The following is a 17,417-nucleotide window of genomic DNA, read 5'->3' on the forward strand; positions in this document are numbered from 1 at the left end:
AAGAAAATATAAATTTAGATTAAAACACGTATATATGGACGACTTTCCAATCACTCACAATTTATGAAAATTACCTATAAACTTGTGGGAAATTAAAACTTTCTTGTTAAATTGTAAATTAAATATACAAATACGGGAGGATGCGCCGGGGTCTCTCGTTATTGAACGGGTTAAGTTTAATGAAAACTTTGGATATATATTAACAGGATTTAACAACTTTCATAAATCAATGTTTTAGGAAAGAGGATTACTTTATTTCAATTTCACTTATTAGGGACAAATCCTAAAGAACGGAAACAAAACCGAGCAAATAAATAACTATTGGGACAAATATACTAATCCTGATGTGTCCCGATTAAGCGAAATCAACTGTATATAAGTGCATTAGATAATCGATCAACATAGATTTTATTAAAGACAAACAAAAAGTTAAATATAAAATTGTATTCACTCTTTATTGAATGTTTATTCTCAGACAACGTTTGTGAAATCACTCGTTCTTTCTCAGATAGATATATTATTTATAAACCTTTGATTGCGTAATGAGAGATTGACGCAAATGCGGGTGTACGCCCATACACCGGGCGGAGACTTGATTAATTTTGCATTTATGAACAGGGATTACTATCCAATCAACGGTAATCCATACCGAAGTTTTAATTTACTGAATGATTTACGAAATTCTCTCCACGCGCGTTTCCCCCCCAATGCGTACCTTCCGATATTCCCAAAAGTATCCGAAAAGGATTACGGTGAAAGGTTTATATTTTCATCAGGGACACATAAAGTATCGTTTCCCGGATATAAAATCGGAAAACTTATTGAAACGGATATGAATCATTTTCAATCCCGTCTTTGTGGCGCACCCCAACCTGCAGCGTTTATATTGCGAGGAATTTATGTTGTTGCTTCTTTTTTATCTTCTTTTGGAAATAGATTTTGACTTGGATTTAGATAATACCGATATAAATATGAAAAAAATATATAACGAGATTGTTGCAAAAAAAATAAATACAATTCCGACCCGATTAAAGAGTTTATCAATTAAAATTCATATTTTGAAAAATTTTGCATTATTATTAATCCTGACAGTGGACTATACTATACAGTGGAACTTCGCTTAACGAGCACCTCGCATAACGATTTTTTTATCGAATTAATTAACCTTTTCAAAGAAACTGATACTATACTGATCTAAAACCGTTACATAAAGAGAAAACTATGCAATAGAAACATATTCAAATTTGTTATCTAACACTACAACTTAATTCACATTTGTACAATTCTTGTTTTGATTATCAAGAGTTAGAACTTTTTTTATTTTATTAAAAAAAGGTTTGAGAAGGATATTATTATTACATGTTGAAACTTCTCTCATTAGATAACCATGAAGAGGATTGTTTGAGTTACATAATTTAGTCGGTCTTGAGTGCTTTTATTTCTGCAAATGCAAAATTAATTCCATACCTTCATTTATATAGCTTCTATTATTGTTTTACTATGTAAATATAAATTTTGTAATACATAACATTAAGATTAATTTACAAAATTTGTTAATATTAATGTTATTTCATATTTTTTTTTTAATTGAAAATAAAATTTAATACTTTTTAAAAACGGGTCTATATCGCAAGCCCGATAACCCGATAGACGGTCTCTATTGAAATCCCGACAGTATCAAAATCCCGACGTTCGAAATCCCATCTATATCAAAATCTTGACAACCATAATCCCGACTGTATCAGAATCTCGACAACCATACTCCTGACAAACATAATCCCGACTATATCAAAATCCCGACTATATTGAAAATTTTTACAATAAAATTTTTAAATTATTTCGGAGCGTAGTCAACATGTGCTACACTTTTATTATTAATAACAATAAATTATTATTAATTTATTTAATTTTGTTCAATTAATCATAATAAACCTTAACATTATGAAATAATCTCAAATACAATTATTATTAATTGTTAATATTTATTATTAATTACAATTTAAAAGTCACTACGATTCGGAATAATTTAAAAATGTTATTTTAGACATTTTCGATATAGTCGGGATTTTGATATTGTCGGGATTATGGTTGTCGGGATTTCAAACGTCGGGCTTGCGATTGCCACCGTTTAAAAACATGTGAAACTCTGTACACTTAAACTTGACCTGGAGTAATAAATTACATTAATTATCGATATCAAATAAATTGAACTGAACGTTAAATAAAATAAATAGTTTGAAACTGGACAAAACAAAATAGGCGATTAATTCTACTTTGTTGAGCAACAAAAGATAATTTGAATTAAAGAATAAATGAGATGTTCAACAATTATTCAACAGAAACTTTCAGAAGTTTTTATCTGTTGCACTCGAGAAAACATACTGGAACGTAATTTATTAGTTTAGTTTCTACTTTACACCGGGTATTTTTTAGTATTAGAAATATGTTTGGGAGGAGAAAGCTTTTGGGTAAATCAACTTAGAACGTAAACTCTGTTACTTTCGCTGCTCTCCCGAGGATCTTACCACAATTCCAATTACATCAATTATTCACGGGCAAATGAAAAGTTTTCGCCTGTTTGCTTTCGATGAGCCCTTGGGTTTTCAAGACGCAGAACGTAATGGCAAAAGGCAAAGCTCACTCACCTGAACGATCTTAGTCATTTCTTGGATATCTATGACTCCGTTCCCGTCCACATCGTACATACGGAATGCCCACTTTAGTTTCTCCTCCGGTGTGCCGCTCGACGTCACATCGATCGCAAGTAGAAACTCCTGTGGATAAACGAAACCATTTTAGTAACTTCAACATATATCGACATAACATGGACAATTTTGTGTTGGACAGACTATAAAATTATTGTAGTACTTCTGAACATGATTGTGCAATAAAATGGAAATTTAGAATTGGGAGAAACACTTCTCATCAATTCAATTATTTTTATTTACTTTCAAATGACAAAAAGAGTTGATTTACAGTTTATTCATATATTTTTTGACTTCTTGTTAAAAGTATATTCACTATTCTGGGTAAATTTATGAAATTTTGATTTTATAGCAAACATAACATAATATGTTATATTTCTTGTTTTATACATAAATTATCTATAAAATAATATATAAATTTATATTAAAGAGGCAAAATTATATACAGAATAATATACACTAATTTAATTATTGTAATATATTATATTCTGATTTAAAATAGTAAATTTTAGAGTAAACAAATATCCTTAGAAGAAAATATAATAATTTAATAAAACATGCACATCAATTAATTATATTTTAATCAAATGAGTGTATTGGTAATATAGCAAAAAAAAATAGCAATAAATAATTGACAGTTCGTAATTTAAGTTATTAATAATATTGATGTTTACTGCACATTATTAATAGTTTAATTATTTTTCAAGTTCTGTGTAAACCAAAACCGATGTATTGACTAAATGCAAATATATTTTAAATGCGAGATTTACTTATAAAGTCAACAAACATGCAGCTTTGCATATCAAAGCCAGCTTATGGAGTGGCATTAAGGGTTTATTCAACGTGGAATTAAATATTCAGTAAATTTAAAACACTTCAACTATTTCGGAATTAAAATGTCAGACATGTCCAAGTGGAAAATATGAAATGAGATTCGTTTAAACTCAAATAAAATGCAGCATTTATACTTCTTTTATACAAAAAAGAATTAAGCAATGTAATACAAAGATAGAAGACCACATAATTTTCGTGAGAAATATCTATTATAAATATTTAATACTTAATAAAATTTTATGATTGTGGTAACAAATGTATAATAAATAAATCTTCAAGTGTATATAATCCATATTTAGATTGTTGACCATTGTATTTTGTAACTTTTTCAGCACAAAGGATTTACTGAAGTCATGAGTGTAGGGCATTGTTTCATAAGTATCGTAGCTGTAATATAAAAAGCGCACAGAATGGAAGGAAAGAGGATTAAAAATCAGAGTTTTATACAACAGAAATATACCTTCAGTTTCAGTCATGAGTAAAAATAGGTAAGTAAAATACAAATCTAATAAGTATATTACATACAAAATTACTAATTTAATATTAGAATTGTTTGAAATTAATTAATTATTATGTTTAAAAGTTAAATTTTCATAACTCGACAATCTTATTGTTTTACTTGACAAACATAATTTCATAAAGAAAACAAAATGACAACTTCAACATATTAATCTCATAAAATTTTGTCAAATATCTATTGTTACTTGTAAGTAAAGAGTGTCTACAACTAATATAAAATTAAAGTAAATATTCTTGTGATATGGAGACTCAAGAGGTAATGTGATTCTTAATGTTATAGTATTCAGAATAGAGTATTCAGAAGAAAATCCTACACACAGTGAATAGGTATTCAATTTGGTTAATTTCCTAATATACTTTTCTTATTTATACTTTTCTGTTCTTAATTAATGCAATTAGTAATGAAATATATATTAAAATGTTCAAATTCGTTCATGGTTTATGTGCATTACGAGTTTTTTTTATATATAATACGGATTGCTTTATAACAGATGAATAGATAGCTTTATTCGGTATATAAAAAATATTCGTATCAATATTCTTTATTTCAGAAATAAATTGGAAATTTGCATCGGACACACAGAATTCATTTTAAACTGAAATTACTATTGTTATTTCAACCGGCAATGCTCTTTTGATAACGCTTCTACCGAAGTGCGTATAAATTGGAAATTATGAAATTTGTATAAACACTCGAACATTTCCACAGGTATAATATTAGCATCGATAAAATTAATATGTAATCAATAAAATATATTCCTCTATTCAAGTCGAACGTATAAATTAAATTTTATCAGGCTCCAATATGTTACACTAATTAAAGTTGAACAAATTACATTTTCCGCGCTCATCAGTAATCAAAAACCGTGAAAATCATTTAACGTCGACCGTCCAAATTAATTAGGTTAATTAAACTTCAAACATTCACACGATATTAATATTAAGGGAGATAAACTCCATAGATAATTCTACTTCTAAATTAAAAATATCATTGTTGTATAGCAGCGTTTCTCAAACTGTTTTGGTTTGCAGCGCCCTTAATATATCAGAATTTTTCAGCGGCGACCCATGTCGAAACATTGGTCTATCTCAGGGCGAACTTTATGTTAATGCAGTTTGGAATCCCTTGTTGTAGGGGTCTCTTATTTATTATATTTATATAAAATCGCCGCTCCGCATTGCAATACATCGGCGTTTAAACATGGTATTAAACATGGCAAGGGAAATCAAATAAATACCAGTTATTTACTAGGATTAAGTCCATATTTATATTTACGACATAAAAAGAAGTTTGTGAGCCCACATGAGGATTAAATTGCAGTATACGTATGTGAAGTGGAGGGAAGAGAGAAATGTTATATATAAGGAGGGAGAAAGGGTGTGCAATATATATGTTTTATATACTTTTTGCTTTATTTATTTTTGTTGACTCGAGGATGAGCGAGAAGAGGAAGCTGGCAAGAAGATATATGCTCCAAAACCAAATATCCCCAAGTCAAATAAGTATCATACATTTTTTTACTTATTGTCACTTCATCCCTCCGCATACATCCCGCACATAAATATTTGAGGAAAACACGCACGGAAGAAAAGAAAGAATAACGCGAGCAGAGAATGAAGAGGAAATAAAATATGTCGTTTTGATGGAGGGGAGAAAAGTAATAAAACAGGGAACGGATATTCTCCGAATGTAGAGGAAGATAAGCGATGGATCCAATATTACATTTCGTTTTTAGCACTCTGTCTTAATGAGATATAAGATAAATCTAAAAAAGTTTTTACATTTACTTTCTATTATCATATAACTTTTAATAAAACTATATCATAACTAATAGCAGTTGATTGACGCCTACAAACATAAACTATTATAAATTAAATTGCCAAAGATATAGAACAAACAACTAACATTTTCAAAGAAATGGGAATATATTTTCTACCATAAAAAAACTTAATTATGTAACATATTTTAACTTAAAAGTATAAACGTTTAATTCGTATTAGAAGTTTAATATTTACTATGTGGTATACCATGTGGTTGAATTTTTTATTATGTTTATTGATAAATGATTGAAATGTATTGTTATAAAGAATTCAGAAAAATTACATAAATAGGATTAAATCAGTAGAAGCAACACATATAATTACGAAAATGTCCAATAAGTAATCGTAAACAGGTCATGAAGAAAATTACCAATAAATGCGGCAAATATTTACACTTAATATAGAATAATGCTTAATAATGAGAAATAATTATTTCTGTTTTTTGGTCGTTTTGCGTTCTTTCACTGTGCAATTTTAACATATTACCAAATGAATATCAAAATGTTATTTGAATAAGTCATTTATTTGTTGAAATTTATTGGTGAAATTGTCACATCTATTTGTTTGTATTAATTAATGGTAATTTGTACAATAAATAGTCAGCGGCTATCAATATTTTGATTTAATGTGTTATTTAACACTACACACACGTTGACATAGTGCATACTTATTTGCATATAATTTTCCAAACTAAAATTGAATTATTATTTTTGTCTTTATAAATTGTAATGATGAGCAGCGTTATTCCGTGTTGTCGTATATTAATAAATTTATAAAAAAATAAAAAAATGTTTATAAAATATAAAAAAAAACAAAATGAAGTTTATCTGAAATATTTTATTTCGATTTCAATCGTGTTTCTGATGTTCGTTGTGCTATGCGATAAAAATTGAATTCTTTGAAAATGGAAAAGTGTTCGGCGGATAGATTCATACCTAGACGAGCTGGTGAGGACTTTAACTTGTCAAATTTTAAGCTGCTAGCGAACAAAGATGTGCACATGCCGAAATTCGATTTGGACCATCCGCGGTATTTGAACTACGCTCAAATGAAATACAAGATGAATAATTACGTCGGTAATTTGTGGCAAGCGATAATGGAGAAAGACAGAAAAGTGTTAAATTTTACGGAACCGAAGAGATATAAAAGATGCACAAACAGTTCGTTGGTGAATAAGGATTGGCCTGTGAAAGCAAGGAAGAAACCGATGATCGGAGCGCCGAACATAGTATTGGACATTCCGGATTTGAACACCAACCTGTGCATGCATATTACAGAATGGGGTAAATCTGGTTATTTGGCGTCCGTGTTCAACAAGGAAATCTGCCTGTGGTGTCCAGAGCTATCGTGTGATGGATTCACTACGAACACAGGGAAGATGGTGAACAAATGCATCCGGTGGAGCACGGACGGAACGCGATTGGCATTCTCTATGAGCAAAAAGAACGTAGGCATCCTTGACGTTGACGTAAAGAAAGTGACGAGAGGACAATGCGGATGCTGCTACTTTTGCACAATTACGGCTATTGCCTGGTGCAACACAAATCAATATCTCCTGACCGGCTGCACGAACGGCGTCCTCAGTTTATTCACATCGACATTAATGCTGATGCAAGTCTGGAATCCGACACATTGCGGGCCAATATATTCAATAGAATTCTCAAGCCAAGGCAACTACTTTGCGACTTCCGGTGAAGACGAAATAGTGAGGATGTGGAACTGGCCCATCCAGGAGAACCTGGAAGTGACCATGTACGAGAAGATCTCAAGCATCGCATGGCATCCATTCCAGGAATCACTTCTGGCCGTGGGCAAGTTCGAGGGGGAGATCTCCTTTTGGAACGTCAGCTCCGCGAAACTTGCCGCCCAGAAAAATTTATATTCGGAATGCGACTGTTTAACATGGAACGAGATCACCGGAGAGCTTGTGGTGAGCTTATACGGCGATGATGACGGTAAGAAGGGCTACAACGAAATACTCGTCCTTTCAAACACCAACACCGTAGTAGACGGCATCGTCTGGCATCAAGGTCCTGTCCCATATCTAATGTGGAGTCCGGATAGACGGCAATTGGCAACTGCAGGCGTTGACGAGAACCTATGCATTTGGGATTTCCTAGAGCGTAAAAAACAGAAGGTCTACGAGAACAGGAAGCCCTTTCAGAGTAGCAACTTTGGAAAGTGCATCCGATAAATGCAACAACTCACGCCTCTATTTTTTTAACCTTTGTTACGTGTTAAATTATTTTATTATATTTAATAAACATTCTTATTTTAAATAACTTAAAAAACTAACAACAATAAATAAAATGTTTCTTAACTAAACAATTTATGAAATTAATTCGTGTTTCATAAATAGTAGCACAGCAAATGCATTGTAAATATTTTAATTAAATAGAAGATAAATAGATCATAATTAAATAATAAGTTAACAAGAAAATATGATTATTTCCACCAGTCAATTCTTCAAGTTCGAAAAGAGGATGAAACATAGTTTTTCAACCTTTTTTTTGTCCCTATGCATACAATATAGTTAAATTTCCGCTACGTACTTGGACCTAAAGTTTAGCAGTGTGATACTTAAACAAAGAAAAACCTTTGGAACCTTTTATTTTATTTTACTTACAAACTTGGGAATCAAACTGTTTCTTGAACTTTTGTTCCAAGTATAATCCGCGATAGTCGTGGTTTAACTATGAAATATCACCTAAAGAAAAACTTCTATACTTCAAAAATAACTGCAATAAAATAACTGAAATATGTTTTCCCCTTCAATGTAATTTATTCAAATTGAATTTTCCTCATCTCCGTGAGTATGCCTACCTCTTCTCATCCAGCATTATTATATCAGCGAGCTAACTTTAAATAAGTTTTATACGATTTCCTGCAAATGTAAGAACACTCCAAGCATATTTCGGATGCAAATTGCGGTGGATTCCATAATAAAGTGGGCCGAGCATGCACATACAAATAAGGTGCATCAAATAACAACCGGATATCATGCATGGAAAAGTATTTGATCGCCACTATTAGTTAGGAAGGCATAAATAAATAGTTATGTTCACAAGGAAGTACAGCTTGAAGTTCAATAAATATAATTGAGATTATAGTGCGATTGTCCAATTTCGCGCATCCATGATTCGCGATTTAATCTATATTATTTAAGAAAATAAATAGAAATAAGTTAGTTCTAAAACCCTATAATAACATCAAGAATGTACACTCGGTCCTCTTTTTATGAAAACTCTTTTTATGCTGTTTTTATTTCAAGTAGCATTTTTTTAATTAACTATTTTTGGCCATTTTGACACGTTTTGACACAAATTGGCAAACCATTTAATCGAAAAAGATGATAATTCTGAACGAGCATTCAAGTTTCAACGCGAGCTTCAGAATTGCATTTCTGGATATCAGGAATTGTACAAAAAAATAGCAAAGCCATCGCAAAGTTTAATCACTGATTATATTGGTAAAGGGAAAAAATCAACATGCGAAGTTGAGACTAATTTTACTTGTGAAAAATCATTATCTTCAGGACATAGATCTGATATGCTGACTATCTCTTCTAGTGATGAAAGTGATTTCGAACCAGTTGGCAAATTATGCCGAACACTCTCATAAAGCGACGATATTTCTAAAGAAAAAAATGTAAAGAAAGATTAACTTTCATAAAAATTCTGTATTTTTTTTTGTAAAATTTTTCCGTATAAATTTAATAAACCCTTTTTATGCGATTTTCGGTATATTGTAACTCATTGATTTAGTTTTATGCGGTTTTAAAAATTATAGAAGGTATCATTCCTTTTTTGTGCGATTTATTTTTATACGTTTTCCTGTGGAACCTATCTACCTCATAAAAAGAGAACCAAGTGTACGTGAATTATAATAATTTAATGGTTAAAGTGTTCTTTTTCTCTGAAACATAAATCAAAGTTAATAACAAAGTTTGTTACGTGATCACAGCGTGAACGTAACGTCGTCGGCTGTAATTCCACAATTAATGCAAATTATAGAAGTAAAAAAAAGTGTAATAAAACATTAAGCGAGTGTGGTTAAATTTATTTGACCCAGTTGCGAAGCAATTTAGAATTTAATGTGAAAATCGTTGGTCGGACTTTTCCTTCCAACCAGTCAATAGCCAGTTACTTCACAGGTCTCAATATGAGCAATTTTCAACGACACAATTTCAGTTGTTTGGTATTTCTGATCTTGAACGTAACATTAATTATAAACAGATCTTGCTGTTCACTAGTTGTTAGCATTCAAGAATTCTCTTACATTCCGCCATTAAATTCTAATTAATTTGAAAACGTAATATGTCTAGAGCAGAAGCAAATTTACTTAGATCCAGATTAGGTGCACGGCATCACCGAATTATCTCCACTTGCTCGAATCACTTAACTCAATTTCTGCAAGCAAGTTTTTTTTTTATTTTGTAATCAACGTAAATGAATACGAGCACATTTCGTAAACGTAAATGAATACAAAAGTGCTTTCAATCAACTTAAAATAGTACCATTAATTATACATTGCTCATTCATATTATTTATTCCTTCATCAAAATACTTTAAGCTTTTACATCAATATTTTGGCAGTTTCAATACAGTGATTTATGTAGTATACGAAACTGTAATCATCACCAAATTGATGATAGCAGATTCAATAGAATTTTCTTGTGGAGAGAGAAAGGAAAAACGGTAACTTAATTTATAACTTATCAAACTAAAGCGAAAGGGAAACGAAAAAAGAGAAGTGATGAAACCGAGATGAGCTTCAATCTATTAGAGGCTGATGTACATTTGGTCTATTGATGCTGTCCAATCTAATCTTTCATAGGATGAAAGAGAGTAACGTGTAAACATTAATCATCCAGCTTCAATAATCTGGGAGCAAATATAATTAAAAAGACATTAATTAAAAATGTTTGCGTCAATGTTCATGTATATGTACGTTGACACAGGGTTTTAAGGGTAGTCGGAAGAAAGGAGTAAATAAAAACAGAAAATCGAAGTAAATTTAATATCTGATCGAGCGGAAAAACGGCGGAGGTCGCGTAAAATGTATGTAAATTTTCCAATTTACATACAGTTCCGACAAAACTTTGGAATATGCCTCTCGATGAAGTTTAGCGGATGAACGATTAACTTTTGCAAATTCAACATTCAACATTATTTGATAATTAAAACTGCATGACAGCTTATTTAATATTTCATCATAGTAAGGGAAACTTTGTTCTTTAACAAGAGGAAACAAGTTACTATTTAAACACGAATTGAATTCATGAAGAATAAAAAAATAATCGAGTCATTCATGTATAAAACATGTCAAGATCTAAAAATAAAAAATAATCAATAATTGCAGTGTTTGCAACGATTTGTAAGCCAATATTTTAATCAAACAGTAGTTCTATTTATTGGAGGTTTTTCACAAAGTGAACTGCATAATTTTTGCAATAAAAAAAAATATAAAAAAAACAATAAACAGATAAAATTACATTCAAATAAAATTAATAGAAATACTCGATAAATATCCGTCTCCCCATGTTACGTTAAACAATCATTCCATTTTCCCTTCACCACTTGTTAAATATCTTGGAATCCTTCTTGATGCTAAACTCAATCTCAATTCCCATTCCAAACAACTCCAATCCAAAATTAAATCCAGATACCGTCATTTCCGTTCCTTAACCTTCCGTAACTCCGAAATATCCATAAAGTGCATCCATATACAAATCAATATGCCGTCCTATCCTTGACTACGGCTTCCCACTACTTTCCCAATGCCAGAATCCTGTCCTAAAAAACCTGTCCGTATCCGAACGTTCCGCCCTTCGTATCCTCACCAAAATACGACATCCTAATCCTCTACACAATCTTCCTAATGATCTCCTTTACTCCAAAACCAAACCTCTCTAAATTATGTGCCTCTCGAAACCCAAATATCTTTCCCAAATTTAAATATCCCACATTATCCCTATTCCAATACCTAATGTCCCTCGATTGATACACACTTGTTCCTACTCTGCTGTTTTTTTTCCTCATTATTCTGTTTTTCATTTGTATATTATTATTGTAATGTTGTTATTATTCCATAATTAAATTTATGTTCCCGGGCGGAAAGACCTCGGTCGTTAGCCCTTTGGCCAGCATATTAATATTTATTTTTTTATGTTAGAATTTAATTATTTATGTATTTTTTTTTTCTTTCGGATTGATGTCTGTCCAATAAATTATTATTATTATTTAAACTTAAAAAAATAATTTAAGTGTTTTATACAGAATAATGATCAAATAAGTAAATGTGTAGTGCTTTTTGATGTTTAGGAGTGCAGAGCGTAAGAAAATGCCTTGAGGAAATCAAACTTGGCGAGAAAACGGAGAATACCATTTAATGAGGAAACAGACTGTTTAAATATTTTATCAAAGATAATGAACACTATAAGAAAGAGCATTTGATTTAAATATAATAGAATGAATTTGCTATTAATTCCAATTATCATATTTCCCAAAAGACGTTAAAAAAAGTAATTAACTACAATTATTCAATCCAACTTCAATAACAATTATATATTTGCAAAATTAAATGAAAGTAGTAAAAAAACATTTATTTTATGAGTGAATCAAATCCAATTAATAACCATTTCTTTTTTTGATTCATGTTGCACACGTTTAATTAAACTCGCTCACATATCGTGACACAAACCGATGGATGTCGCTTGCACCTAGTATTTATTTATTCATACACCAATATGGATGCAATTGCTTTTTTTATAACAAAATGAAGAGTAAATAATATATTGTAATAGTCCCAACTGACATTCATTTTGAAATATAAATTACTTGATAGCAATTATTATCTAATAACAAATAACTGCAGTGAACGACCAAAATTGAACATATTACAATAAGTGCTTTAATAATGAAAAGAAAAAATAATACAAGAAATACAATTCTCAACTATAATATAAAAGTTTCAAGCATAAGTTTCTACTTTACTTCCCTAATCACCACACAACTTTATGGCTTATATTTCTTTTGAAACTCAATAAAAATGTTTGAATGATTTCTATTATTTATTAAATATTGTATATGTGATTATCTTTATATAAATATTAAACCAAATTGACGATCAATAACTATAACTTATTAACACATAATATAATTGACAACAGATCAAAATAAACAATAAAATGAAATTGATTCACCTCACGGCAGCTTCCATATACTTACATAATCCATATACAAAATGCAGTTAATTGAATCATCAACTATATGCAATGTTTCTATTTGGATCATCCAATTTATTTAAATTATTAAAGATATTCAATTATGATATCCTCTACTATATGGATTTGAAATATTTATTCTCCACGATTATATACCATGTAGCAAATGAATTATCTTTGTTAAGGTACAGCTATCTTCTGTCAAGGTATATTTCTATATACAGCAATCAATCTATATACTATTTCTATATACAGTGTCAATCAGTCCGGTTTGAAAATTTCAAATCAAACTAAATTTTAATTGAACAATAAATTCTTACAAAAATACACGAAATTATTTTTTTATACACAAATGATCGTTTTTTTTTACCTTGATCCTAGATTACGGGATACTGACCGAACCGATTAACCGGACTATGAGAGGTAATGCTGTATTATTGTGATACTCTATGTTTTTCGCTATTTCTTAAATAATTTAAGACTTTTTTCCAATTATCAACGACAAATATGATTAAATACACATTTGACCTTCACAATATATAAATAGTAGTTTTAAACGGCATTATATGATCAACCTAATTACAGTACAGGCAAAAACAACTCACACTCCTGAGGAAAACTTTTGAAAGTCTTGTTTGCATTTCCATAAGATGTGTGGAATAATAAAGCATTTAGGATGCGGTCGGCAAACACAAATAATGCGCTAGATTTATCGTCGCATTTTACGCTCAATTTAAATGCTAATTGAACAACTTGCGTCATTTGCATTAATTGCAATATAAAGTTTGCCGAGAAAAAATACACAAACTTCACTGGAGCACATCCCGAGTTTATGCGCTGTGTAAATTTAAGCAAAACAAATAAATGTTTGAAACTAAGCAATAAGAGTTTGTATAAAAGTTCTTCAAATATGAACCATTAAAATGATTAATTAATGTTAATTTAAGGTCAATTATTAATCAGTAAAGTTAAATATGTTCATAAATGTTTCCGTGAAAGACATTTTCATTTTAATTAATAGTATTGATTTTTTTTATAAGTTGAAAAGTGAAAGAAAAAAATTACTTGTTCGTAAAGATTAATTGAATGAATAAGTAAAAAAAATGTGATCATTAACGTCAGCGCCGACCCTCCATTCATGCGCCACGCATCAACACACTCACACGTACGTGCATATCTTGGCATTAAAGTTGTATTAAAACACAACACGCAGGATTCCCAGGAGATGTGGCATTCACATGCATAATAGAAATAATTGCATGTTTGCCGATGTTGGGAAAACAGCAAGTTCAACAAGAAATAAGCTCATTCACATTAGCCGCCGTTATTAAGCCAAATAACTTCCGACATTAATGAAACAGAACCCAAGCACACGTACAAAAAATTAGCATTGTTTTCCCAACTCGAATTTATCACGAGAGAATGTTTAGATTACTTCCATCAGTTCTTCTTGGTCTCTGTTAATCACGTTTGCTTCTGACAACCGCTAATTAAAGCTCTTTGTTGGTTATAGATTTTTTTTAATGTTAAATATTTTATTATTTGTTTGTTGGACTTAATAAGAAACAAATGAATAACGAACAAAATGAATTCGAAATATGCTGTGAAAGTTCAGTTTACACAAATTAAGAGAATTTACTTTAATCACTTTAAATTAAAATATAAAAGCTTGTATTTAAAATGTTTCCTATAGAAGGATCTGTTAGTTCGCACAAACATACAAGAAGTTCATACGAACGTGATTTTATCATTGATATGTATTCACAAACATTTCTATTAATTGACACAATTATGACTAGCGGCATCTTTTTGAACTACAGATTTTCTGTGCAAACTAAATATCTTGTGGTTGTCAAATTAGTGCAGATCATAAGTAACAAAAATAAGTATTCTTTATGACTAAATTTATAGTTTACTTATTCATTCACAAATTAGACTTGATTACGAAAGATCTTCTGAACATTGGAACAACTAATTTGTATTTATTATCGAGTTTTAAATAAATTTAGGTTTGTTTATTAAGTAAACCAGTAATTATTACTACTTACTTTTGAATTAATTAACGTAGTAATTAATTATATTTCTTGCTTAATGTAGGTAAATTTAAAACTAATTAAGAACTGTAAGTGTAATAAATGTCGTTAATTGTTTCAATTGAAATTATTGGAAAGCAGTAATGAATTGAAAAGTTAATTAAAAAAATATTGATTAAATTGTATGCGCGAATTGTGGGGTAAAAAAGGGGTGTGTGTATGTAAATGTAATTGCGAAAGCGTGTCGCGGATGATGACGAACAGATCACCGAGGGTGACTGGTTATCAATTAAAATATAACATTTTGAATTGATTTGAGCGTCCGCCCCAATCCGATCCACTCATTTGCAATTGGAACTAACGACCGATCGGAATTGAAGCATTTTAAAGAGGAAAACCTACCTTGAAATCGATGTAACCATTTTTGTCCATGTCGAATGTCCGGAAGACGTGATCACAGAACTCTTCGGCATTACCAGATGGGAAGAACATCTTGTACATGTCTACGAACTTGGCAGGAGTCAGACGACCGTTCGGGCAATCTTGCTGTAATTGAAAAAAAGAAAAAAACATTTAATAATATTGAATGGATACAATTGAGGTGGAATTTTCGCGCAATTCCGGCGTTTAAAAAGAAAGTAATTGGGATTTTCTGAAATTCTCTTTCGCTTAATAACGATAAGCCTTTAACATGGAGCAACTCGGACAATTTAAACTTTCTGTTACGGAGAATTAGGTGCACAACTTTCCCAGTTATTAAGTATTGAATTCTAGACAGGCGTTGCGACCAGAACTTTGGGAAACGATGACCGAAGTTCGTGCTGATTTACAGGAGCCACCGCTGCCGTCGCCGTAATGTGATTGAAAATCTAATAAATCCACTGTAATTAAGGACTTGCGGTTTACTTTGATTGCTAATTTTACGCGTTCTGAGGGAGGGTTGCCTTAATGTAGGCCATACATTACCGAAAGCAATGTTCCCTTAAATCTAAAACACTTGTACGCGTTGTAAAAAAGGGACCTACACTGTTCGTTCCCCTTTGAAAAAACATTATCAGAATCAATAAACGCCCTCAAACCGTAGTTTGGATTATTTAAACGTACTTTACAACATGCAATCGGCTGCACTGTATATTCTCGGAATTTGTTTGATAGAGGCACAGATATCTGAAATTATTGGTGTTCTCTTTATTTAACGTAGTAACGTATTCAAACCACGATATTTCCTGTAACTATAAGCCAATAAAGTGAATGAACTACGTATCACCATAGTTGAATCAAGTTTCTAGTTAACTCATTAAACTATACAAAAGATTATACAATTTATTATATTTAAGTTTATTATATGTTTTAAATTATTCATAAAAACAAAAATATTTATACACTTATTAACAATAAACAAAATTTATTGTATACATACAATTCCGTTTAATAGCATTATTTTATTTCAATATAAATATTATGCTTTATAATAATTACATTTAGTTGTTAATCAATAAAAATAAAACTAAAAATATAATCAGTTCTGCTCTCTTTGAAACAAGACTAATAGAGAAAATAAATATAATAGGAAGAAACCTTATAAAGACATTTATTTTTGCTTAATTAAAATTTGTTTTTTAACCCATTATCCTCTTACGGTAATTAAAATACCTGCATATTTATGTCACTATTTAAATTATAAAGAGACGTAAAACAGACCTAAATTATTGTTGGCATTTTAAAGTAATCTTTATATTATATATAAATACGGTTTGTTTTGCAATTGGAAACACCAATTTTAGCTCGGAGTAGTTAAGCAAGGAGAAGATTATTATAATTGAAGTAGTTAATCATTATTAAATTAGTGTTAGAGTGTTATTAAGAATTGTATTAAGTATATAAGTGTAAGATGTAGTTAATAACTCCCCATATAATTCTAGTTAGCATGAAAATATTTTCATTTCTACTTGGAATAGCAATCTATTTTTGAAATTATGATATTATTTTTGAAATTTTTATTACAAACTTTACAACTAATATGCGGATAATACAGATACGCTTTGTTTAAATGACAATGCGTGGAGTATGAAACTTTCATCAAACAAACTTTTCATTACAAAATATACCAGTTTACATAATATTTTCGAAACTAAATACGTTTTAAATAATCCACTACTGCATACATTAATCAGTTTAATTCATGGTTAATAATAGTTAGCTTAGAATTGTGTAAATCGTTAATATATTATATCTTTAATATTAAGATTATATAATACAGCAAAATGCAACAATTTATTC

The 17,417-nt window shown here is 30.3% G+C and overlaps 3 protein-coding genes across 5 annotated transcripts in view; 1 reads left to right on the top strand and 2 right to left on the bottom strand.

Moving 5' to 3' along the window:
• Positions 1 to 17,417, bottom strand: part of LOC108563007 (neurocalcin homolog) — a 75,444-nt gene that overhangs the window by 14,447 nt on the left and 43,580 nt on the right. The gene's annotated exons all lie outside the window — the stretch shown is intronic.
• The window catches only part of LOC108563008 (neuronal calcium sensor 2), a 66,986-nt gene that overhangs the window by 6,627 nt on the left and 42,942 nt on the right, over positions 1 to 17,417 (bottom strand). For all 3 annotated transcript variants that reach the window (XM_017921544.1, XM_017921543.1, XM_017921542.1), the window contains exons 3-4: positions 15,540 to 15,683; positions 2,646 to 2,774 (exon numbers count right to left, since the gene is read on the bottom strand). In XM_017921544.1, the coding sequence (XP_017777033.1) occupies positions 2,646 to 2,774; positions 15,540 to 15,683 (273 nt within the window). The remainder of the gene's footprint in view (positions 1 to 2,645; positions 2,775 to 15,539; positions 15,684 to 17,417) is intronic.
• On the top strand, positions 6,745 to 8,158 carry LOC108563006 (protein cortex). The gene has a single exon (XM_017921539.1). It carries the CDS (start codon positions 6,784 to 6,786, stop codon positions 8,071 to 8,073), a length of 1,290 nt encoding a protein of 429 aa, XP_017777028.1. The 5' UTR covers positions 6,745 to 6,783; the 3' UTR covers positions 8,074 to 8,158.

This window comes from Nicrophorus vespilloides, unplaced genomic scaffold (assembly GCF_001412225.1).
Source record: "Nicrophorus vespilloides isolate i.1.1-1 unplaced genomic scaffold, Nicve_v1.0, whole genome shotgun sequence".
NCBI lineage: Eukaryota > Metazoa > Arthropoda > Insecta > Coleoptera > Silphidae > Nicrophorus > Nicrophorus vespilloides.